The 24,841-nt window shown below is 33.7% G+C and overlaps 3 protein-coding genes across 3 annotated transcripts; all 3 read right to left on the bottom strand.

Annotated features, from left to right (window-relative positions):
* Positions 1–1,161: 1,161 nt before the first annotated feature.
* Positions 1,162–12,174, bottom strand: LOC140054192 (uncharacterized). Its single transcript, XM_072099094.1, has 12 exons — positions 12,032–12,174; positions 11,347–11,511; positions 10,237–10,878; positions 8,573–10,079; positions 7,998–8,090; positions 6,612–6,847; positions 6,063–6,152; positions 5,796–5,941; positions 5,394–5,551; positions 4,820–4,947; positions 4,283–4,366; positions 1,162–3,047 (listed from the first exon to the last, which is right to left on the bottom strand). Exons 1-12 carry the CDS (start codon positions 12,155–12,157, stop codon positions 2,976–2,978), a joined length of 3,447 nt encoding a protein of 1,148 aa, XP_071955195.1. The 5' UTR covers positions 12,158–12,174; the 3' UTR covers positions 1,162–2,975.
* Positions 12,175–12,709: 535 nt separating this feature from the next.
* LOC140054651 (calcineurin subunit B type 1-like) lies at positions 12,710–15,836 on the bottom strand. Its single transcript, XM_072099726.1, has 5 exons — positions 15,721–15,836; positions 15,349–15,409; positions 14,657–14,896; positions 13,860–14,044; positions 12,710–13,381 (listed from the first exon to the last, which is right to left on the bottom strand). Exons 1-5 carry the CDS (start codon positions 15,721–15,723, stop codon positions 13,325–13,327), a joined length of 546 nt encoding a protein of 181 aa, XP_071955827.1. The 5' UTR covers positions 15,724–15,836; the 3' UTR covers positions 12,710–13,324.
* Positions 15,837–16,208: 372 nt separating this feature from the next.
* Positions 16,209–23,824, bottom strand: LOC140054226 (small ribosomal subunit protein uS9m-like). The gene is made up of 10 exons (XM_072099142.1): positions 23,743–23,824; positions 22,964–23,090; positions 21,779–21,882; positions 21,320–21,493; positions 19,598–19,683; positions 19,159–19,234; positions 18,482–18,607; positions 18,068–18,219; positions 17,090–17,262; positions 16,209–16,897 (listed from the first exon to the last, which is right to left on the bottom strand). Exons 1-10 carry the CDS (start codon positions 23,812–23,814, stop codon positions 16,806–16,808), a joined length of 1,182 nt encoding a protein of 393 aa, XP_071955243.1. The 5' UTR covers positions 23,815–23,824; the 3' UTR covers positions 16,209–16,805.
* Positions 23,825–24,841: the final 1,017 nt, after the last annotated feature.

Genomic DNA, 24,841 nt, shown 5'->3' with positions numbered 1-24,841 from the left:
TGTCCATTGGGCACATCACATAAAGTTTGATAGTGTAGACAGAGCTTAACTGAGAAAGTACAAAGAAATGTAATGTATTGAATGTTGAGTTAGTATTACTAATTTGAGAAATTTAATGGGTGGGATTAATTATACTTAAACAACAATGGAAATACCAAGTGTTTATGTATGTGAATTTATCACTAAGTTAGGGGGTCTTATATGGGATTATAGTCGGCATATACAGTATTTTCAATTCTCAAATTATTTTTTTTGTGTTGGACCTCTTTACAAATAAATTTCTGCCAACATATACAATTTATAGCAAGCACCTACATTACAAAAAAGCTAAATGAATAGCACAAAATGTAGAGCCTATTAATATTTTTATACAGTACTAAAAGCAGGCATACTTTATTTTCTGGTTAGCTTGTGCAAATCTAAATTAAAATTCTAAAACAAATAAATATTCAATACATTCAAGTCTGCTTAATCAAGCAAAAATTAACTTGTCTAAATAAAATTCATTTTAAACAATATTACAAGCTTTAAAAATGTGCAAATAAACTATTTTGCAAAATAGAGAATTTATCAAATAATCATTGACACACATTCATGTTTCTTAAAATAATAAGTTTACATAAACTTTATATTTATCAACTTTAATTAGCAATTCATTTGAATTTTTAAATGTCAATAGGGTGACGATTGTTTATACCAACTATGGGCTTGGTAAATCTAATGATGGTTTCTCAAATATTAGTACTGTAGACATTGAATACAAAATTTAAACCAACATCCTAATATGGAAACAGGTTATGGATATTCATAAAGCAAGCATGAATAGCACCATTTTGCAGCAAAGGGGTTTTATAAAATTATAAAATGGCACTGTTGTTTATTATGTATTAATATAATTATTATCCTATAAAACAGGACTCAATGAAAAATTTTATCAACGATACAAAATTATTAGTTTTACATATATATAACCAAATATGGTATCAATTCAATAATATAACACATATTTGTTTTACTTGAACTAAAATAAGCACATCTTAGTTTTAAATCAAATTATCACTTCAAACACTTTTTGTTATTTAAAAGGAATAAAATGTTAAATTTATCTTAAAAATCTATTTGTACTAAACAATAATATAATACCTTATATATTATTCCCATAGGGTCCAACATTTTTTAAAAAATCTCTATGAATTTTATTAGTTCAGTTACAAATCACATCAAATCAATATATACCTATACATTTTTTTTTTTACAAAATAATATTTACTATGTATATTGAAAACAAAGTAATTTTATCTTATTAGCATCTTATCAAAAGACAATGAAAACACAATTTTATTTATTTACAGTAATCACAAATAAAACCAGTTACTTTTTAGACAATTCAGTTATAGGAATTAAGCACATTTTCTGTTTTCTGAAAAATTCAAATTTCTTGTTTTCACACACAATGTTGAGGATGCCCAGGAAACAGGATAATTTTGAGATAAAGACTGGACAGCAGTGAAATGAATTACCAAGATATGTGAGGAGACACTAAGAGCCTGTTCGGACGGAACAAATTTACCCAAATATAGTAGTAATATGACATCATCAAATCCATAAATGGGCACATCAAGTTTTTTTGTCACATTAAGTTTGATAGTGTAGACAGAGCTTTACAACTTACACAAGTGACCAAAGGATTTTTAAGATAACACAGCACACAAACATAATCTAAATGTTACTGTTACAAATTGTTGAAATCAACAAGTAGTGAGGGTTGAACACAGTACTTATTTTAGTTATTGTGTTCACAAAAGAAGCCAGGATATCATATCATTATTACTGTATATCAAATTACTGTATCTATACCATCCTAACATTATACTATTTCTAATTCTATTTGCAGCTTGGGCCAAGCAAGGCAATCTAACAACACGATGCTAAGCTTCGGAGATCGAAAGGTTTATCTGTGGCTGCACCACGATCAGTTTCATGTTCTGCGCCGCGGAGAATATGAGGACCTATCTTGGCAAGGCAAGCTCAGTGTCCTGTTAGATCGCCTTATTTTAAGACTATGCAGCGGATGGCAGCAAGTGTTTCTCCTAGCATATTATGTACCCTTAGCAGTGTGCCACTGACCTAGCAGTCTGCGGCAATGTTGGAAAACTTTAAAAAAAGTTATTTTAACAGTGACTGTTGTGGAACATATTTTCCGTTTATTAAGTTACCATCTCCTTCGTCTACTGTCTCGAAACAAAAGGTTGTTACTGAAAACTTTTTAACAGCGGTAGGCACTAAGTGTCTTCTTAATCATAGCCATTTATTGACCTTGCAGCTAAACACATATAATACCTAAACACATATTTTTTGCAGCTAAAAAGTGGAGCAACAATAAGTCATTTTGTAGCACTTGCAACACTCTTGCAGAGTAACTATATCAATTTGAGCTAGAAAGCGGTTTCCCTAATGAGGTTCTTGCAGCTAAATTGTTTTATTGTTAAGTAAATTGATTTTATAGTAAAAACTATCATAATACAAAGTTGCAGCATAAAACGGGTTACTTCTAAACAAACATGAGTTGAGGTGCTCTGAGGAAACTTGGAAATTTGTTTGTTTTACTTGCAGCTAGACGTGGTTGCATTAAACTGATTTGCAATGCAGTTCTCTTATTCTACTTGCAACTTACACAAATTAAGTTTTTTTGTGAGGGTGGAGGAGGGCTTTAAGAACAGCCTTGCAAATATATATTTATTAATCATCAACATTATTATATGAAGCTGATGAAAGAATTCATAATACTTTTAAAAAATGGCAAAGGTTTAACTTAAGTACAATGTGTTAATAAATATAATTGAAATTTAATTTAACCATATTTTCCATACCATATCAGATTCATACTTTACCAAAATACATGAGCAGTATGTTTGTCTACTTTAAAGTCAACCTTGCTGACGTGACGACTGGTTTGATCCGCTAGGAGACAATAGTTAAGCTGATGAAGGATGTATTGATGGTTGGTTCAAAACCCGAGCTGAGTAGGCACACACAAGAAGTCGTTCCTGTTAAAAATAAAAATAAAAATGTTGTCCATAAAACGGTATACTGTAATTAAAGAGCAGTAGATATGTTAAATGTTAAAAAATGTGTTTATTTTTGGTCCTCAAATTTAAAGCAACTGGAAACTGAGGAAATTTGGATTAGGCCCTCCACGAACACACGGCAGCCAGGAGCGAAGCGCCTACAAGATCAGCACACCGGGAGACAATCCCCTACTCTTTTCGAATAGTGTACCAAGTTCTATAATGTGCACTATATGTACAGTACGCAGGACAAGCAGCTTTACATCACATCCGAAGGACAAGGCAATTAGAGTAACAACAACAAGAGTATAGACAACAAAATGACAAGTGAATGTTGACAAAATTGCCATCCAGTAGATAAGAAAGATAAACCAAATTTTTATTCATTCATGCTTATCTACAATAAAAACTAAAATTCGTACATCACTAAACACTTACATGAGTATGCGGTGCATTTAAAGTAAACACTTACATGAGTATGCGGTGCATTTAAAGTAAACACTTACATGAGTATGCGGTGCATTTAAAGTAAACACTTACATGAGTGCGGTGCATTTAAAGTAAACACTTACATGAGTGCGGTGCATTTAAAGTAAATACTTACATGAGTATGCGGTGCATTTAAAGTAAACACTTACATGAGTATGCGGTGCATTTAAAGTAAACACTTACATGAGTATGCGGTGCATTTAAAGTAAACACTTACATGAGTATGCGGTGCATTTAAAGTAAACACTTACATGAGTATGCGGTGCATTTAAAGTAAACACTTACATGAGTATGCGGTGCATTTAAAGTAAACACTTACATGAGTATGCGGTGCATTTAAAGTAAACACTTACATGAGTATGCGGTGCATTTAAAGTAAACACTTACATGAGTATGCGGTGCATTTAAAGTAAACACTTACATGAGTATGCGGTGCATTTAAAGTAAACACTTACATGAGTATGCGGTGCATTTAAAGTAAACACTTACATGAGTATGCGGTGCATTTAAAGTAAACACTTACATGAGTATGCGGTGCATTTAAAGTAAACACTTACATGAGTATGCGGTGCATTTAAAGTAAACACTTACATGAGTATGCGGTGCATTTAAAGTAAATACTTACATGAGTGCGGTGCATTTAAAGTAAACACTTACATGAGTATGCGGTGCATTTAAAGTAAACACTTACATGAGTATGCGGTGCATTTAAAGTAAATACTTACATGAGTATGCGGTGCATTTAAAGTAAATACTTTAATCTTATTGCGCCCTTCTATCGGCAGAAATGACATTATAAAATTATTATTCTGTAATGTAAAAAAAACAATTAAATGCATGGTTAGTTGTGAAATTCATAATACCAAATTGTATATATTGGAACACATTTTCAACTGAACTTTGATAAAGCACTGTCTCCAAATTTATTTAAATAAATGATGCCTCAGGGTTTTTATTGTGGGAGGATTTTTAAGGGGCCTTTTATTTGAGGGAGGCGTTTATTTTTTTGGGTGTAATATGGTAACATGTATCAAATAAACACCTCTTACAGGTACAACACAATTAATATCAAAAAATTATAAAATAAAGAACAAATATGTATAAAAATGATTGTGAATTCTACTACAAATAGAAATGTTGTGTTGTTTATTTGAGGGGGGCGTTTATTCCTAATGATTTTCTATGGGGGTGGGAGGAAGGTGTGTATTCAAATAAATACGGTTAGTGAACTTTAACTGACGTGATAACAATGGAATACTTACTGGCATAAGCGATGGAAGAGGAATATCGTTCATTAGCACCTCTCGTACGAGGCATGGACCCTCCAGACGACAATCGAGACTATACGCATTGAATTTAGCATGGACGAGGAAAAGTAGGATTCCGCAATCTAAGGAGAAGAAGGAAGATGCATATAAAGTGTACTAATTAGTTAACGCTAACAATGCTGGACACCATGGGCAAGGACAATTCCTAAGAACACTAAGAAACATATTTGTTGTCTCTGTAATTGTATTGTACCTGTCTGTGTTATTTATTTTTATTTATTTATAAAAAAATGTGTGTCATCATCATCGTACTATTGTACTTCTTGACATCACCCTGACTAGAAGTATATCTACAATATCTGTGTATAGGCAAGGGTGATTAATGAATAATAATATATTAACAACACAATGCCAGTAATTATCAACTAAGTTGATTTGGAGGTCGTGGGTTTCGAATCCCACCCGAGAATTACTTGCATATTTTTTTGCACGCATTCTGAATGTACTTAGTATAAAGTACAAATTACGTCAGAGTAGGGCAAAATCTGACCGATATGTAGGCTCTTACCGTGTTTATAGAGGTAATAGCTAGGGTTAAATTTGAGGTAGAGAGTGTGTTCCGTAGCTTCACAAGGTCTTAAGGCTTGTAGTGGTAACACTAGTGTCTGGACCTTAGCAATCCCAGTCAAATATTCGTTCATTGTTTTCTGTACACACTTGGATAATCTATTAAAAACAATCAACTTTAAAGCCTTGTATACACTATCAAAATTTATGTGACCAAAAAATTTGATGTGCCCTTATATGGACATGATGCTGTCATATCACTATTTAAGCATATCACTACCATATTTGGGCACATCAAACTTTTTTTTTATCAAACTAGTTTGATAGGGTAGACAGACCTTTATAATAATATAATTGAGAAAAATCTATAACCAAACGTAAGTAACAAGTCGGGTACACATACCTGTCACAATGCTTCGTAATAATATCCTGGACATTATGGTTAAGGATAGAGCATCCTGTTACACAGTTTGCTCCCATGACAACACTCCAATCTGCACCATTGAGCACCAGCAACTCGGCTACAGATGCAAAACCCTTCTTACAAGCCTATTAAAGAAATAAAAAAAAATTAAATTATCTTTAAATAAAAGTATTTATTGATTAGAAATTTAATAAAATAAATTTATAATCTGCTTATTTATTTATACAGAAATATCAATTATTATACCTTAACTAGAGCTGTATCCCCTGACGACGATTGCTTGATATTAAGGTATGCCCCAGCTTCTATCAAAATTGCCACAATGTTGAATAAACCCTAGAAAAAAACAAAGGAAATTGTTATCAAAGTAGTCCCAGTAAAATGTGTATGCGTGGTTCAATGATATACTAAGATATATGGCTTGGATATACAATACGATATGATAAAACTTTATTGTCACAACGGCAAAAATATACAGCCATGAGATATGGGTCCTTAAGTACACTCGAGTTAGTAAATATTACATTAATAACAAGACTAAATAAAAAATAAACAGGAAAATGTAACAGAAACATGAGTAATTAGCGGATTAGCGTTTGAAATCTCTATTATACATCCTGATAGCTAATGGAATATATGTGTTGTTCCTAAATCTGTTTGTTTTGACTTTGAGGTGGAGTAATCTACCTGATCTACAGGTAAGAAGGTTATCAAAAACAGGGTGAGTAACATCAGACATAATACAATATATATAGATCCATCTCGCCATGTTTGGACAATTTACTGGCAACCCACCTGATGTGCAGCATACATAATAGCAGTCATACCATCTCTATCGTGCCGGTTTACAGACACACCATGGCCTAACAACAACCTGACAATGCTGTCATGACGACCTTCGACCGCATACATCAGTAGTGTTTTGCATCGATCATCTGATTTTTCAAGACAGAGGAGTTTAACGTCTATTGTTCTAAATGCCTGTTCCACTAACGCACAGTTCCCTTTCATAACAGCTTGTCTAAAGGCACCTGTAAGAGTTATCAGAAAAATAAAGAAAAATATCTGCTCATAATAAAGGAAATATCTACTCATAATAAAGGAAATATCTGCTCTTAATAAAGAAAAAATATTTGCTCTTAATAAAGAAAATTATTTGCTCATAATAAAGAAAAATATCTGCTCATAATGAATAATTTACAATAATGGAGGGATACGCTTCAGTTTGTAAAATTTTTTTTTTGCTTTAAATTACAGTTCTTTTTACATTTATAATTCTTTTTCTAGATCCAATTTTTGGTCAAAGTGAATAACTATTATGTGACATTAAAATGGCATATTCAACAACAATTTGAAATTTTTTTTCAGGGGACAATATAACTTTATTATAATAGTATTGTTTTATTATAGCATATGATGATGCCCATAATTTACTGCTGTAGGTCACATGTATAAAATTTAAGTAATCAACGCAATATGGTTGACTAGTGATTAAATTTTATTAATAAATTAACAATTAGTAATAAGGAGGAGTATTATTTTATACAATTTAATATTGTAGAGTTTGATTTCAGGATAGTTGCAACTATTAACTATAACTGAATAAATATAATCTAACCTCCTAATTTGGGCTGAAATCGGGCCGCAAGACTTTGGTAAAATTATTGTTAATGCATTCCGAATATAAATCCACACAATTTGGATGAAACTGGAAACTTATTTAAAGATATATATTGTCTCCCTGAAAAAAATAATTGTTATAAATGTTTTGGTTGAATATGCCATTTTAATGTCACATAATAGTTTTGATCAAAAATTGGATTGATCTGAAAAAAATTATTTACCTGTCAGTCATGTTGAATTCAACTGCTTATTTTGTCTTTTTATAAATGAAAACATTTTTTTTATATAGTTTTTGTGATTAACTTCAAAGTCCTCTTTTTAATAATCTTCATTATTCATGTTTTTTGGGGCCAATACATCTTTTATACCATCATGTAAAACATTTTGCATATTTATATTGTAGGGGTCCTCATGAGACAAGCTATTGCTTCTAGTGCGGGCCCCAGTTATTGTCAAATAACTGAATAAATGTGTATGAATGAATGAATGAGAACTTATTTAGTTAATACAGTATCAGCAAAAGATTATAATAACAGTTAAACAGTTATTACTATATACCTTCAGTTATAGGAGTGCTGGAAATGGAATTCAAATCAGATACATCCTGTTCAACCGGTGACTCATAATCGTCTAAATCCAATTCATAGGAATCTGAAAGAGCAATGCAAATCAATACAAATCAATAAAAATCAATAAATCAAAAGTATACTGACCGAATATTGATCATAAAAAATGTACAATAATGAATATGCAATAGTTTAAAAGTATAAATTTAGTGTACCATTGCTTAGAGAACCGACACAGCTTTCAGAAAAACAGATGGCCATGTCTTTATTAGCTACTTTATTAACTACTTTATTAACTGTAGCCCAATTAACAGACATTAATTAATTGTCTATGAAACATCGATTAAGTTATTTGCAATCTTTAAATGTTTCTGTGTGGCCAGAAAACAATAAAATAAATACATATCAGGAAATTCGAAATTATTTTGTGCAAGGATTTCAAGGTCAATTGAAATGATGAAAGTGTTATATTTAATAATTTCCTATAATCAAATTTTCTAGCTTAACCAAGGACATTCATACTTTCTAGGAATTCAATTTTGAATAAAATACTAAAAACTATTTTACCTTCTTCCAAGCTGTTTCTTTCTATTCGGTTTGGCTTGATTTTTTGAGGTTGCTGTGTTTTAATCTTGGCTTTGTTGACATCTTTACAACTTTCAGACAACTTATCTTGAAGACATTCCTGTTTTATCTTCTTAAATTTATGCAAATCTCCGCCTCCAACGGACGGGATCACCACATCTTTTTTATTATCTGCTTTTAATACTTTCTTTTTGGTATCATCTCGGATTAGATGTTGTTTTTTCTGCTGGGTTATTCTCTCATTCTTCTTGGCGTCAATCTCTGGTTTATTTTCGTCCTGCTCAATTTTTGTTTTTTCTGTATCATCTCGGATTGGATGCTGTTTTTTCTGTTGGTTCATCCACTCATGATTCTTTGCGTCTATCTCAGGTTTATCATCATCTTTCTTATTTTTTATTTTCTCTGTATTAATATTAAATTCTGATTTGCCACTCTCTTTATTGGAAGAAATGTCTACCTCAGTTTTGATATCTTTCTTTTTTTGGTCAACTACCAAGTTTGATTTCTTCTCGTTTAAATTAACATCTGTATTTTTTAGTTTGGAAAAGTTAAATAGCGCCTTTTTCTTTGAAGAAAGTTTTTTGTCTTTTGTAGGCAAAGATACAGTTAAGGTGTTGGTTGTATTGATATCACTATCAACAGTATGCTCTTCGTTTTTTTCTGGATTGTTTTCGGAAAGCATGCTCCAAAACGAATTTCCTTCTGTCATTTCACTGAAAACATTTTCAGTTTTTCTTTTTAATTTATCTACATTTGCCGATGTGTTTTTGTCCTTTTTAAGATTAAGGTTCTCTTCTTGATAAATTTGTAAAAAAGATCTCTCCTTTTTCTCCGATTGAGGTGACATTTCTTTCCCAACTGCTAAATCATTCTGAAATGCACTTCTTACGAATGGTAATGTTTCCCGATTACTAAACCCTTTTTTTTCACTTTGGCTTTCTTTGTCTTTTAAGTCGCTAGGTCGTGTTAACTCTTCTATATTACTTGATAATTTTGATTGAGCTGGTATTGCTAAATTTGACATACTCTCCGGTTCTTGTGATGATACTAAAGAGGGCAGTGGTTGGGAATTAGATGTTGACGATGATACATCAGATTCTGAAGATGTCGCTGACACTGATGGTAACGCTGAAGATGTCACTGCTGAAGATATCCCTGCTACAGAAAATGATGTGTCACAATCTGATGGTGAATACGGGGCAAAATCATTGGCAGTAAGTTCAAATTCAAACTCTGCTTCCGCTTCAGCATCAAGCCTTGCCATCACCTCATTTAGTCTGCACTCGCTCTGAGAAGTGGTCACCGATTCTGGCAACCCTTTTGAAGAAACTCCCCGAAGCTGTGCAGAGATTCTGGACACTAATTCTGGGTCAGTTTCGGTCTCCTCTCCAGTTGAATTGCTAGTACTTATGGAATCTTTGGATTGTTCATCATGAACTTGTTTGTTCTCTTGATGTAGCTGGTGAATGGAAGAATACGTTTCTAAAAACTGAAAATCAAAAAGGATTACATTAGACTGGTCTACTAGATCAATTGGCAGTATTAAAAAAACATTCAACATTAAACATTTGAAATATGTCGTGTTAAAAATTAAAAGTAATCTAAAAACAATATTTCGCAATGAGTGGGGTGTAAAAATGGATTACCTGATGCCGTGATGTTGAATCTTCATCAGCTGAACTCACTGCATCTGGAGTTTCTGTAGCTGATGTCGTTTCACAAGAGCTCCTTCGCTTTTTCTCCAAGCAAGCGATGGTAAGCTCCTCAGTTCTAGTATGATGGACAGGAGAGTTGTACAAGTTGCTGTTGTTCTGAGCTAAATCAAAGGCATCCAAACTCTTTGTCAGTGTTCTCTGTGTAGCGAATTCTAGCGTTCTTTGTGTTGCACTCTCTAAAGACCCAATAGCTTCCAAAGCAAGCGTTGACTTAGTTTTCTTGATCTCTCCTGAACAATTACTGGGCTGCATCTTCTGTTCCCGCTTTGCCTTTAACCGTTTAATTTTTCCTTTCTTTTCCACTTTTTCCTTGTTCTTCAATTCCTCCTCTTCCTTTTTCTTCTTTGCCTCAAGAGTAGCTCGGCGACCTTTCACCTTTGAATACATATCATCCCCAAAGGATATCAACCCATTTTTTAGGTCATCCCAAAATGTGTCTTTCTGTGGTTTTTCGTCTACCACTGTGTTTGCTGAAGGTGAGACTTCTTCTATCTTTATAGCATGGCTTTCTGATTTTGTAGATGGTGGCGGCGATGGTGGGGAATCCTGCTTGGAATTTGCTAATTTTGCTTTCTGTGGTAGTAAAAACAAGTATCAAACTAGATAATAATATTTATTGATTAAATAAATATAACATATATATATATATTATCAATTTTTTTTAATAATCACATGGAACAAAGGCTGTGTTTCCGCAGCCAAAACAAAATTATCGGTTAATTTTTTAACCAATCAGGTAACTAATTATAAAGTGCGCATAATCAGTCATTACAAAACAACGAGGTGTCCAATCACAATGCAACAATATGTCCTCAGGTCAAAGGTTAAAAATGATCGCATTTATCGATAATTATCCGATTTGAATGATATATTTATCGGTTCATTATTCACAAGTGGAATCAGTTTAACAGGGAGTTTATTGATTAATTATTAGGTGCTGCGGAATTACGTCCTACACCACAAAATGTTAGACCATTGTACTGAAAATGAGGAAAGAGATTCCTTATTATTTAACACAAAGTGGTTAAAAAAAAGCTGTACCTTTTGTTTAACTTGAGTCTTTGCCTGACTAATCTTTCTCTTCTTTGATTCTTTTTCCAGAAATTGCTCTATGAGATCTTCACAAGCAAAGAGGTTATCTCTTGGTTCCCAAGTGTCTTCTTCTGGACCGTACCCTCTCCAGCGTACAAGAAACAGCTGAGTGCCCTACATCAGAAATATTAATTACTGTATTAATATTATGTTTGTAACTCACTGTATAGTGACAATGACATTTTTAGTTTGATGATTAACGTTTGATATAAATCTAATTGACATGTTTCAAATCTAGACCTAGCTGTTTTTGTAATGCAATCAAAAACCTAAAAACTCAATAATCATGATAAATGTGGGGAAAAAGTTTTAAAAATAAAAACATTCAGAGTCAGACAGTTTTTTTTAACAATTTATGAATTAAAAGAAAAAGTTTAGTTTTTATATTGTACAATTTATAAATATAAGTAGGCTAATTCACGACAGTAAAATACAAATATATAATTGGATAAATTTAGGCCATTCTAGCCTGCTGTATGTCAATGTGCATCTGTGTACTTTCATCACTCAATTAAAACCCCACCTCAACTAGCATCATTTGCGGTTGAGTTAAATCATCCAGGCCTAGCCTACACACAACATAGGCTATAGCCCTCGAACCGTAAAGGCTATCAAATGCACTAAATAAACACACCTCGTCCGTTTTTGTCATTCCCATTATCTTGAAAACCTCAAAAACATCAGTTTCCTCGTCCACTTCTCCTTCTTCATTTTGTGTTTCTGTCTTCGTTTCTTCCATTTCAGTGACATTTGTTGCCATTTTTCCTGACAGCGACCGTCTCGTAATCAACAAAAGAAAAGTCAGTGAATTAGCGCCCTCTAGAAAATTGAAGTAGTTTTTTTCCCCAATTTATAAAATTTTGGGCGTTTTTTAGATGCCGCTTTTTAATTATTCTCTTAAATGTTAATTAAATAAATGTTATATATTTATTTTTAATATTTATGAAATCTTAATGAAAATAACAAATATATATTGTATATTGTCCCACTAAAACTAATTTTGTTAAATATTTTTGTTGAATATCCCATTTTAAAAATGAATTATTTCGTACCTGAAAAAAACTGTAATTTAAAGCAAAAAATAGTCAAATTGACTGGAAGTCAATGGGTTTTTGGTTGAATTTACCCGTTTGTCTTTTTATAAGTGAAAACATAATTTTTTTCTTTTTTTTCCCCTACTGAAGTGATTACCAAAATGGCCTATTCAAAGTATTTTTTTTAGTACTTCATTGTTCATGTTTTCGGGGGATAATACATCTTTAAAACATTTATACTTATTGAATTTCTACAAGATCTATTAATTACTTCTAATACAACGGTACTATTATTTTAATTATTTTATTGCACAATATGCATTTATACTCAAGAATAAATATAAACATTTGAATACAATCGCAATAAAAATACTAATGTAAGAAGAATACATATAAGTTTTCAGGCTATAACATATATTCATACATTAACAGCGGCACTTCACATAACATTGGTTAAAATAAAGTCTTTAAATGATTTTTAAACAGATAACAGTCATTCAAATGATATTTTAGGAATATATATATATACAGTTTAAAAACCGTAGATCAACAAAAATCAATTTAAAGTTGTTTTTTTGTGAGGTGTGGGCGACACCCACCCTGATTTCTGTAGCCACATCAATGCAAATAGAGTATTGCAATGTACAATTTGTGCCTCCTTCTTTGAATCTAAGTCAAGATATAAATACAATGACATCACAGGCCCGTAGTTAGTATGAGGTTCTCGAATCGTATGAAATTGTCAGTTTTCACCACCCATCTCAAATTCCCCCGGCACAACTTGTCATATCTTATATTACGGTAATATTATAATTATTTAAACATCTTTTTGCCTCGTCGTCAGTTTTTTAAAACTTCTCGCTACGGCCTTCCATCGAGTTCATGTTTCATCATCAGACTAGCTGGAGATTAATGGTCACTTTTTCACGAAGTTCCATTGGTGAGATAGCCTAAAAAATATAAAACCATTATATAATTTTAAAAAAAATAATAATAAACCAGGGTTTTTATTACGGTAAAGAAGACAAATGGGTCTAAGTCTACCCCAAAATATACCAAAACCAAATAGCTGCATAAACGTCTTTAATTCTCTCCCTTAACAAAAATCCTGTTTTTTTACACAGAGTTTAATAATATATTGTTATATAATATTGTTAAAATCAAATACTATAACTTATGTCTTAAGCTCTCTACGCTATCAAACTACAGTAGTATGACAAAAAAGTGTGATGTACCCAAATATGGTAGTGATATACCCAAATATGGTAGTGATGTGACATCATCATGTCCATATATAGGCACCTCACATTTGTTTGTGACATAAAGTTTGATAGTGTAGACAGAGCTTTAAACATATATCATCATACCATATTTAATTTTTATTTATATTTTATATTTAGCCCCCTTTCCCCAAATATCTATGCTTACTTTGCTAAATTCTTCGTAACTTATTCTTCCTGGCGTTTTTAAATTTGGCATTGCTAACACAGAATTTACGAGCTCAGTCAGCTGGTCATCCGTGAACCCTGCGGTGAACATGTTCTTATACATACGGAAAAGTTCATTGAACCCTATATCACCATCTCTATTTATGTCAAACGCATCAAACATTACTGAACAAAAATAAAGAAATATTGATTATACAAAATTAAATTGATGATTATGAATACTTCATTTTGTTGTTGATTTTACCAATTATTTACAGTAGAACCTCTATTAAGGGAACACCTTCAGGACACAACAAAGTTACCCCTGAATGGGTTAGCAGTAGTATTCAAACATATCATTGCTTCTCACTTGTTATCATGGTATAAAGTATCCCCTTAATCGGGGTGTCCACTGAATATCATACTCTCAAAATCATCCCAAAGGCTATGTTTCCACAGTCATATCAAAATCATCGGTTAATTCTTAATCAATCAGACAATTAATCAAAATAAAGTGCGCATGATCAGACCAAACAACCAACAACTAATCACAGCACAACAATTTGTCCTTCAGGTCAAATGTAAAAAATGATCGCATTTATCCGATAATTATCTGATTTGAATGAGATAATTATCGGTTAATTTTTCTTAATCGTTTCCACAAGAATTTTATCGGTTAAATATCGGTTAATTTTTATCAGGTTAATAGGTTAATTGTTGGCTGCGGAAACATGGCCAAAGGAGGGGTACTACTTCTACTGTATTCAAACTGTAAATATAAATAATATTATTATTTACGTTTTTGTTTTTCCTCAACAGTTGCTTTATTACTAAGTGTTGAGAAAAGCACGAGAAACTCCTCCGGCATCAGGGTGGATTTTTGGCTGCTTGTATAAATGTTAAAGAACAGGATTGCATAAGGAGTGCACGCTACCTCCGGAATGGACAAGAAGCCGTCCCTGGTCATCTCTGCAGAAGTTGTCGAGTCGATTTGAGCACTATATCTCTTGACCATTTGTTTGATTTCTTTTTGGTTAACTATAGTATAAAAATGTAGATGATCTTCAATATAATAATTAATATGCCATTGATTGTGGCATTCATTATCATTATTTTAATAAAATATTGAATTGAAATATATATTTATACTGGGTAACCTCTTCAGTCAATGACTGGTCTCCCAGAGGGCCCAGTTGGTGATCAGTGGCTGTGATGTACTAATACACCGGGGTAACCCCCTACTCGTCTCGAAAGATGTACTAGGTTCTTTAAAGTGCACACGAGCCAGATGTGTACACTGGACCTACGGTTTATAGTCCTTATCCGAGAAGACTCGTTCTACCATCAGAACCATGGAGTGAGTGAGCCTCGAACCCCTGCCGTTGTTATGGCTAGGTAATTACGGTTCCACTGTCTTAACCGCTCGGCCACTCATTCATCATCATCAAAAGAATAAATCTATTTATTATATATATTCTTTAAATACTTACAATGAGTTTTACCTTCCAGTTCTGCTATTTTCTCTTCTGTCAGCAATGATTCTGAATTTCCCTTAAAAAATATTATTTATAGAAAACATTGAATTTAATATTAATATACTTATGCACTACAGGACTACTACACTTCACTAGGCCTAGTCACTTCACTAGCTTGACTGTTTCACCCTATGCACAGTGCGGAAACAACGTCAACAGAGAGGGTCCTCTCCCTGGATCAGCAATCACTGTAATGATCGGCCTAGCCGCGCCTATCTAGGGCCTACCTAGTAGGCTAGCTAGGCCTAGCCTAATTAACGTCAATAATGATGAGGGGCAATAAATAAACGAAGGATCCAAAATAATATTATCAGTAAAGTAAATTACCATTTTTATCCTCGCTCATACAGCATATATAAACGATTGTGCTTTCTAATAAAACACAAAGAATGTAATTGTAACTTTTCTACCACCACTTCTCGTCCACCATTGTTTATTTACAGTCGACACGGTTGATCGACCACGTGCAAATAGTCACTCTTGGAGATAAGGCAATCGGACACGGTCAACCCAGGGAAGAGTTAATAACTCTTCCCTGGTCAACCGTACGTCTAAATTCACTGTTCTATCGACACGGTCACGACTTCAGCCTAATTTTTATCACTGTTTCCTCCTAAAAAATTTGTTGTTTAACTAAACAGTTTGAAGTTTTAAGAACATACACAGATCTAATAGAAATGTTACTGTCTTTTAAAACAGCACAAACCAACAAATAGGAAAGATTTTCATTCTCAACGTTTCTATACGGTAATTATTTTAATCAATGTTTAAAAACCAAGAAAGGATGCACAAAAAAGAAAAACAGACTCTTAAATTTATTTGTTATATTTTAATTTCAGTTAAAAATAATTTCATATTAATGATGTAATAGTAGGCCTATGCCTGGTGAGTGTACATACAGTAAGATGATTGCAATAGGCGCACCTAAATTAACCATTCTTTTTCCCAGATCAGCATCCTAGACAACTTGACAGAGGACCATATTTTAACAATGTATTAGGGATGTACATATGATTTCAGAACCATCGCCAGATTAAGGATATCACCGCACGCGCTCGTCGTACAGCCATCGTCGTAAATTGCTGTGACGTCGCGGGTGCATCGCAAAACGAGTTTTCTGGCAAAGTCTGGCAAATCGCAAAAATTTCTAGTAAATAAATCGTAAAAAATATAAATGGTGATTTTTTTTATTGTTTATTTTGCTTATCTGGACTCATTAAGTAGATTTTGCGATGCACCTGTGACTTCACAGCAATTTACGGTGAGGGCTGTACAGCAAGAGTGTGCGGCGATATCCTTAATCTTACGATGGTTCTGAAATCATATGTACATCCCTAATACGTTGTAAAAATATGGTCCTCGGTCAAGTTGTCCTTTAAAATATTGTTTAGAGGCGTTGATTTAGGTTCACACTATCGTTTCTTCCAAGTAAACTTCTTTCTTGCTTTCTTCTGTCCAGGCTTCTTTCGTTCTCTTATTCTGGGATCTTGTGTTAATAATCCAGCTGAAATAAAATACACAGAAAATTTATAAACAAATGTTTTACTGTAATAAATTGGATAATAATTTGCTAAGTTGTAAGCGAGTGTATTTGATGTACTGAACTGGAACTAGGAGTTTTTGTAGTACAGTACCTATTTTAGGAAGCCTACACATTATTAGTAAAAAACAACAAATACCGATAGTATTTGTATACCTTGTCTCATTTGTTCAATTTGACTTATATCAACAAAACTCTGCAATGCTCGTGAGATGGCTAGTCTTACTGCTCCAGCCTGGCACTGTTTACCCCCTTCCTCAGATACGTAGCACTCAGCGTTGAATCTGTCAATCATTCCGACAAACTGAAAGGGGAACATTATCGACATTCTGAAAAATAAATAAATAAAATGAAAGCACTCAGAAATTGAGTGAAGTACTTGGCAAATATTTCCACAGAGGGCACATGTTGATATTTCTGACCATGTTAAAAGAATACAAATTTGTCTTTGTTTATTTGTGAAGTTATTAATGAACCGATTTTCTTGAATTTCAATAGGCATGTTCTGTAAGTACTGTATATACCTATTTACACAGAAAATTCTGAATGATAACTTGGAAATTGTAGGTGCTATCGTGCTAACAAACAAATCAAGTACACACATTATAAATGGCAAAATTCTATTTTGCCAAGTAATTAACACAATGTACCTGAATGAAAGACTTAGAATGTTTGTTTGTAATATTTATTGCTATCCATAAAATACACAATACAATACATTATAGTTTGAAATTAACAAAATCATATAAAAACTAAATAATTATACAGATATGGAATAGCATAGGATAACCCTTTATGCTGGGAAGCTTGTTATGGAATAGCAGAGGATAACCCTTTAAGCTGGGAAGCTTGTTATGGAATAGCAGAGGATAACCCTTTAAGGTGGGAAGCTTGTTATGGAATAGCAGAGAATTACCCTTTAAGCTGGGAAGCTTGTTTCAGCAGGGGTCCTCCATTCAAAAAGGAAATCATTATACAACATGAATAGTAAATCACAAATTCTTTGACAAATACATTATGCAAGATTTAACACATTTATTGTTTTACCTCAAGACTACTTCTGTACTGTATGGTTACAGTAGCTCACTAAGATTAATATTTAAAAACAAAATTAATGAAAATTCTGTTAATTACCTTGATTGCACCATTGTAAAAAATTCAAGCATGGGCTGATTGTTGACTGTAATAATGCCCGAGCCTTGGTCCCTAATGACTACTCTAGCAGAGGCTGACTTACGTCGACCAATAGCCTCGCTAAAAGCGACACCGTTCTCATCATGTTGAATCTGTAAAACGGAAAGTTGAGATAGACAAATTTCAGTGTACTAATACCTAGCAATAAGTTTTTACAATACAAGTCAGGTGTACAATGCAGTGTTCTCCAGGAGCAGGTTTTGCCAGAAAGATTTGTCGGATTAAATTGGCTCCAACCGATAATAAAAAATACATAAAATAAAACATTTATTAGTGGTAGGTTAGGCCTAGCCATTGAAAACTTGTAAAATAAAAACTAATTTATTCTACAAAAAAGAAACTGTTTATGAATACCTCATGTACAATTTCTTTATTGATGACAGCGAGCAATTCCTTTCTATAATCCAGTATAAAGGACTCCACTTGTTTAGCGTACGGTTGTTTTAATAATCTCTCCATCATTATGATAAATCTTTCATACTAGATGTATAAGAAAAAAATGTAAATCTTTGTGCAGTGGTTGGAGTACAGGAAAGTAGGGAAAGAATTCATAAAGCTTATTTCCCACTATGCGAATTTGTTTGCGCGAATTTAATGTTTCACGGAGGAAAAAATGCGATACCCTGGCTACGATTTTTATATTTTCATGTTTATCGCGTGTCTGCTGAGCTTTTTGATTCGCATGAGTGCTCATGAATTATGCAATTTTTCGCTTCAAAAAAAGTAGAAACAATTCAAACTACCAATTTCAAGGAACTAGAATTCATCGCAGGGTGGGATTTGGAAGATGGAAACATGAATATGTAGTATGTGTATATACAAGTTGACCCTTTCGATTCGCGCAAACAAATTTGCCTAGTGGGTAAGGAAATCATAAGAAGGAAAAGAAATCATCATTGTCACGGCAACAAAAGGCCACTACCTATCCACAACTTGTGCAACAAGGTTTTAGAAATGTTGTCAATTCGTGCTGGAGGAAAAAGAACTTTTTAATTAAAATCAGAAAAACTAAAATCAGAAAAACAAGTAACCTCTTCATCACTGATTTCTTCTACAATCTTCAATTCCAATGATTTCTTGTCAATCCATTCACTACGAATTAAATTTCTGGTGAAGAAAAAGAGAACAAATTTAGTTTTGGGAGAAAACCGAAAAATTATTATATTTATTGGATACAATATGTATTGTTGTACAATATATATGTTTTGTTTCAATTTTGTATTTTTAAACTTTTATATTTCCATATATATTTTTTTGTAAAACAACAATTTCAGCTTTCGGGCTGCAAGTTTTTACTATATATACACCTGAATAAATAAAATACATGTTATAATAATAAGGAGAAGAAGAGTTCCCATGTTATAATGTCACAAACATCCTCAATACTATAAAATGTTTATTATTTATTATTTTCTGTTATTTAAAAGTCAAAGTTGGCCTGGTACCAGGTGTATTCTATGACAGACTCACACTGGTTCACTGTTTGGTTCTAGAATTCCTTGAGCAATCTTCTGATCTTCATATTTAATCAGCTTATCAAGGTGATTGGCACATTCCTAAAAGAAGAAATTAAATACTATATAAATAAATGTTATCTTATATACTGACTTTGAAACCATTCTATGAGTTGGGATGGAAAAAGAATAAATTATTGTTGTCCAGTGTTTGCTATAAACCGTAGGACCAGTGTACACATCTGGTTCATGTGCACTTTAAAATGGACCTGAAATGGAATTTCGATTTTCAAGAAATTCACACATGTTATTTAAATGTATCAAATTAACACAAACCCATACTTATAAAAACAAAATGTATAGTATTTTGAGTAAAAACGAAATTTTAAGATACCATGGTAAATTAGCGAAAATTACTCACGCCATTGCAATATTCTATTTCAACGGCCGTCGGAAGCCTCTATATTCACGACGTCACATATACACACGATGATATGGAGAGCGTGTATATGCCGCCCGATAGTCAGTGAATGATCGACGGCCTGGAAAGATACGCGAAGCGTTGACACTAATACTAATTTATTCAATATCTAATGTTGCTGAAATATAGGTCCCTAAAATGTACTTCGTTTGTTCTAAAACCCGAATTTAGAAGGCCTACCTCCCAAACCTTTACTAGGCCTAGGCCCCCAATCCAGCGCGCGGAGTCGATCCACCACCCACATCATGCGGGCGGCGAGGCTCCGTTTCATGTGCATCCAAGGACCAAAGCGATATCAACAACTTGCTGCGCTCATTGTCAAGCCAAAGTAAAATATGAATAAAATTCGTTTTCGTGACAAATAAATTATCATCTCATATTACTAATTTATTTCTGCTAAACTAAAAACTAAAGAACTAACACATTTTAGCAGTATAAATTACGAACGATATACAAAATACACGAACGGAAAATATGGATACGTACGCATCATTGCGCACGGAGCTGTATCCCGGACAACGTTGCCAGGCCAACTCCGGTATTGCCAGAAAAAAAAACCGTTGATTTTAAGATTTTAAATCATCATTTACTCGATGAATAACCGTTTATACGGTAATAATTTTATCTAAAAAAATTCTAAATACGTTTCTGCAAATGCACAAGCATTTTTTAGAAAATACTCCATAGATTTCAAGAGTTATAGCCAAAAAACTGCAAATTGTCCATTGGAGGGATAGGAATATAATCGCAAAGTGACGTCACCCGCAAATTTTTTGGATTTTCAAATGGGCCTTTCCCCAAAAGGGCCAATTTATATTTTGTAACAATATACATTCTAGCAACATCTAATAGCCCCCAAAACATCATTCTAAAATGAAAAAAATCGAAAATCCATTTCAGGTCCATTTTAAAGAACATAGTACATCTTTTGAGACGAGTAGGGGGTTACCCCGGTGTACTAGTACACACACACACAGCCACACCCACATACAGCCACTGTCACACACAGCCAATCGTCTTAGGGAGCCACACGTCCTACAGGCAACAGTGAGTTTGCCACCTTTGCGACCCCGAGCCGACATGCCAAATGAATAAAATTAATAAATACTATCAAATCAAGGTAATTGTTAGATTTCCTTGGAATGGTACAATCAATATTCTGTTATCTATAACAAATATTAGTCAATTAATCAAATTATGTAATAACTAATTAACATTTTAGAAAGTTTCTTTTCACTGATCTGATTCTTTACTTACATGCATAAGATTATAATAGTTTGCTCTACCAGTGTAAAAGAAGCATTCATGAGGCCTTCCATCTGGACCAAGCTGGGCTGCCTTCTGTGGAGGGTAGTAGTCTATAGGGTGCTTTAACATAGGCCTAGCATTTTTTTCATACATACCAGTCGGTAATAAGTACTCAATTGCAGCCTGTCAAGAAAATTAAAAAAAGCTTACCTTATGAAAAATAATAATTATTATAACCCCTATAAATACCTAAAAAAGTGTCATCTTTATATGGGTGTTCTGTGAACAGGGGTTGCTGTTAGTGTTAAAACATACGGAATAGTGTCCGTCCCTTGAATACGGTTTTCCCTTGAATATGGGTTTCCCAAAAGAGGGGTTTTACTGTAATTAGGCTTAATTTGTGTGAACAGAAAGTAAAAGGGAAAAACTAAAGAGGGACAACAGTATTTCTTCTATTTAATTTCTTACATCAACATCTTTCTGGGTAAACATTTCTGGATCTTCTCCCATCATATTCGCAAGGTGACGCTTTCCCTTTTCGTACGCTACTGCTTCCTTCTGTATGAGAGTATCTGTAAAATAAGAAATAAAGTTAAAAGGTCAAATCTGAAAACAATTTGGAACCTGTTCACAAGTTTTGATCAATATTTATTTGTGTTGTTGTTTGCTCCTTAGTGACGCACCACTTTTTTTATAATTTACTTACAGTACCATTGATTTTATTTAGTACAGGGGTAAGTACAACAGCTAAACAACTTGGCCTAAGCCAAATAAACATGATAAATATTTATCCTTGCTTGGTGCATGAATTTTGACATTCCATACGCGGTGGGCGTGCACTCAGATAATGGTAGTCTGGCTGTTGTTTGACATTCCATACGCGGTGGGCGTGCACTCAGATAATGGTAGTCTGGCTGTTGTTTGACATTCCATACGCGGTGGGCGTGCACTCAGATAATGGTAGTCTGGCTGTTGTTTGACATTCCATACGCGGTGGGCGTGCACTCAGATAATGGTAGTCAGGCTGTTGTTTGACATTCCATACGCGGTGGGCGTGCACTCAGATAATGGTAGTCGGGCTGTTGTTTGACATTCCATACGCGGTGGGCGTGCACTCAGATAATGGTAGTCTGGCTGTTGTTTGACATTCCATACGCGGTGGGCGTGCACTCAGATAATGGTAGTCTGGCTGTTGTTTGACATTCCATACGCGGTGGGCGTGCACTCAGATAATGGTAGTCTGGCTGTTGTTTGACATTTCATACGCGGTGGGCGTGCACTCAGATAATGGTAGTCGGGCTGTTGTTTGACATTCCATACGCGGTGGGCGTGCACTCAGATAATGGTAGTCTGGCTGTTGTTTGACATTCCATACGCGGTGGGCGTGCACTCAGATAATGGTAGTCTGGCTGTTGTTTGACATTCCATACGCGGTGGGCGTGCACTCAGATAATGGTAGTCTGGCTGTTGTTTGACATTCCATACGCGGTGGGCGTGCACTCAGATAATGGTAGTCTGGCTGTTGTTTGACATTTCATACGCGGTGGGCGTGCACTCAGATAATGGTAGTCGGGCTGTTGTTTCTTTGCTACCAATTAAATTAACTGTCTTTGCTTTGTAATGTATTATGACAATGCAATAATCAAATGTTACCAAATGCAGTTCTCCTATCTCTAGCAGCAGCCATCATTGCAGATAAAACGCTAGGTTTTCCTTTCATCTCATTTCCTTTGCCATCATCTACAGCTATTTGTGAGGAACTTGTACCTCTTTTGAAACTCTGGTAAAAGAAATTCTAATGATATTGTACAAAATTATGTTTATACAACTTATCAAAATTTAACTACTTGCAATATCTGCCTGAGCTATGTTGTGGGATCAAATAAAAAAATGTTATTTAAATAAAAAATAGGTCTCCTGATTAATATCTGAACCGGTAAACATAGCTTGGTAAAAAAAACAAAAATAAACAGTACAGTACAGTATAGCACCTGGACATTTTTTAGGTCTACTTTTACTTTTTTAGTATTTAGGCCTAGGCTAGCTACCTTTCTTTTTAATATTTTTAAATTAAAAATAATATATTGTGTAGGCATACCAAGAAGTACTCTAGCTAGGGCTAGACTAATAGTCTATAATTAGAACAGTTACGTAGCTATTCCTAGCTAGCTTGCCTTATTACATGACCTATCATCAATGCATAGCCTAGGCCCAACTAAGGCTTGGTAGCTAGTATCGGCAGCCACACAGAGTCTCTCAGTTAGCGCGGGTGTGAAAGCATACATCGTTAGTTATTTGGAATGTGGATACCCAGCAAAGCCGGCCTAGCCATACTTTTTGACATTTGTACGTGTTAAATCCTATTACTAAACAATGCAAAATTAATTATCGTGTATACTATACTACAATACTACAGTAACGCTAATAATAACCTCATATAACTGCAATCGTAAACAATAACAATTTCTCATGTGTAACAGCTTCCTTCCCATGGAAGCCGCCATGTTTAACAACTGAAAGATCACGCCCGCTATTTCTGATTATTTTTTATAGAATAGAAAATATAATAAGAATTAAAATGAAATTCATTTGCACTTAATTTTACCTTAATACAAAACCAGTTTTAAATTAAAACAAACTCATGATTTTAGCTACTAATGATAACAATTCTTTATCTACTTTTTCAATAGTTTGCAAACTTTTAAATATATAGTGTCGTGTCTCCACAACTTTCAACCAATCAATGACGTCTCTTGTGCCTATAGTCGAGTCAAACTGTTTCATTACCACCCCAAAAAAATTGCAAGAAAATGTTTTTTGATGAATTACAATAAAAAATGGTCTCAAAAAACATATATCAAAAGTTTACCAAAATCGGACTACCGCAAAGATTCAAAATTTGACGTTAAAAAAGATGGCCGCCAATTTTTGAAAATCGGTAACCGCTTGTAGTAGACAGCTGTATTTGGTGTCAAATTGTTCAAAATATATATGTTTATATTTACACTTTTTGAACATTTTGTTGGAGGCAGAGCCGTTATCAAAAATACACATGGATTAGTTGTCATCCTCGCAAGAACTGCTTGACAAATCCAATCATACATTACATCTAGATGGAACGTCTAAAAAGGAGAAAACTATGGCACAGTGACACATCTACCAAAAGTTATGAGAAACTGGGAACAATGATGGCAAATCAACAGATGAATTAATTATCAAATTTGAAAGTAATCATTCACCACAACCATTATACAGGCTCTGCTGAAGAATCTACACCGCATCCACTTTCTCTGCAAATAATGTCCGACGAAAGACAAAAACTGTGAACAAAATCCAAATACTGTACAAACCAAAGGTGACACAATTTAACTTCTCGTTACAAAATATGGCAACAAGAATCATAAAAAAATCTGAACTCTCCATCGAAATGTAAATGTGCATCAAATATTCCCATTCCAGATTTTTTTTGGAAAGTGTGTGGAGCATTTATACGAGGACGAAATTACAAAGTAGCAGAAGAGTGGTATATGT

This window comes from Antedon mediterranea, chromosome 7 (assembly GCF_964355755.1).
Source record: "Antedon mediterranea chromosome 7, ecAntMedi1.1, whole genome shotgun sequence".
Classification (NCBI taxonomy): Eukaryota; Metazoa; Echinodermata; class Crinoidea; order Comatulida; family Antedonidae; genus Antedon; species Antedon mediterranea.
The sequence above is the reverse complement of the archived record's forward strand: the minus strand, read 5'-3'. Positions and strand labels throughout refer to the sequence as shown.

Bases quoted from the DNA above. Each gene is read 5' to 3' on its own strand.
- LOC140054192 (XM_072099094.1), bottom strand. From the start codon at position 12,157: ATGGCAACAAATGTCACTGAAATGGAAGAAACGAAGACAGAAACACAA. The intron at 5,942-6,062 runs GTATAATAATTG...TTTCTTTAATAG, and splicing joins GGGATACAGCTCTAGTTAAG to GCTTGTAAGAAGGGTTTTGC. The intron at 4,948-5,393 runs GTAAGAGCCTAC...TCTTCTCCTTAG, and splicing joins CTATTACCTCTATAAACACG to ATTGCGGAATCCTACTTTTC.
- LOC140054651 (XM_072099726.1), bottom strand. The intron at 14,897-15,348 runs GTAAGTATTTAA...TTTATACTATAG, and splicing joins ACTGGAAGGTAAAACTCATT to TTAACCAAAAAGAAATCAAA. The intron at 14,045-14,656 runs GTAAATAATAAT...ATTTTTGTTCAG, and splicing joins TGTTGAGGAAAAACAAAAAC to TAATGTTTGATGCGTTTGAC.
- LOC140054226 (XM_072099142.1), bottom strand. From the start codon at position 23,814: ATGGCGGCTTCCATGGGAAGGAAGCTGTTACACATGAGAAATTGTTAT. The intron at 18,608-19,158 runs GTTACTTGTTTT...TTATACATCTAG, and splicing joins AAGAAATCAGTGATGAAGAG to TATGAAAGATTTATCATAAT. The intron at 18,220-18,481 runs GTATTCATAAAC...TCCGTTTTACAG, and splicing joins ATAAAGAAATTGTACATGAG to ATTCAACATGATGAGAACGG.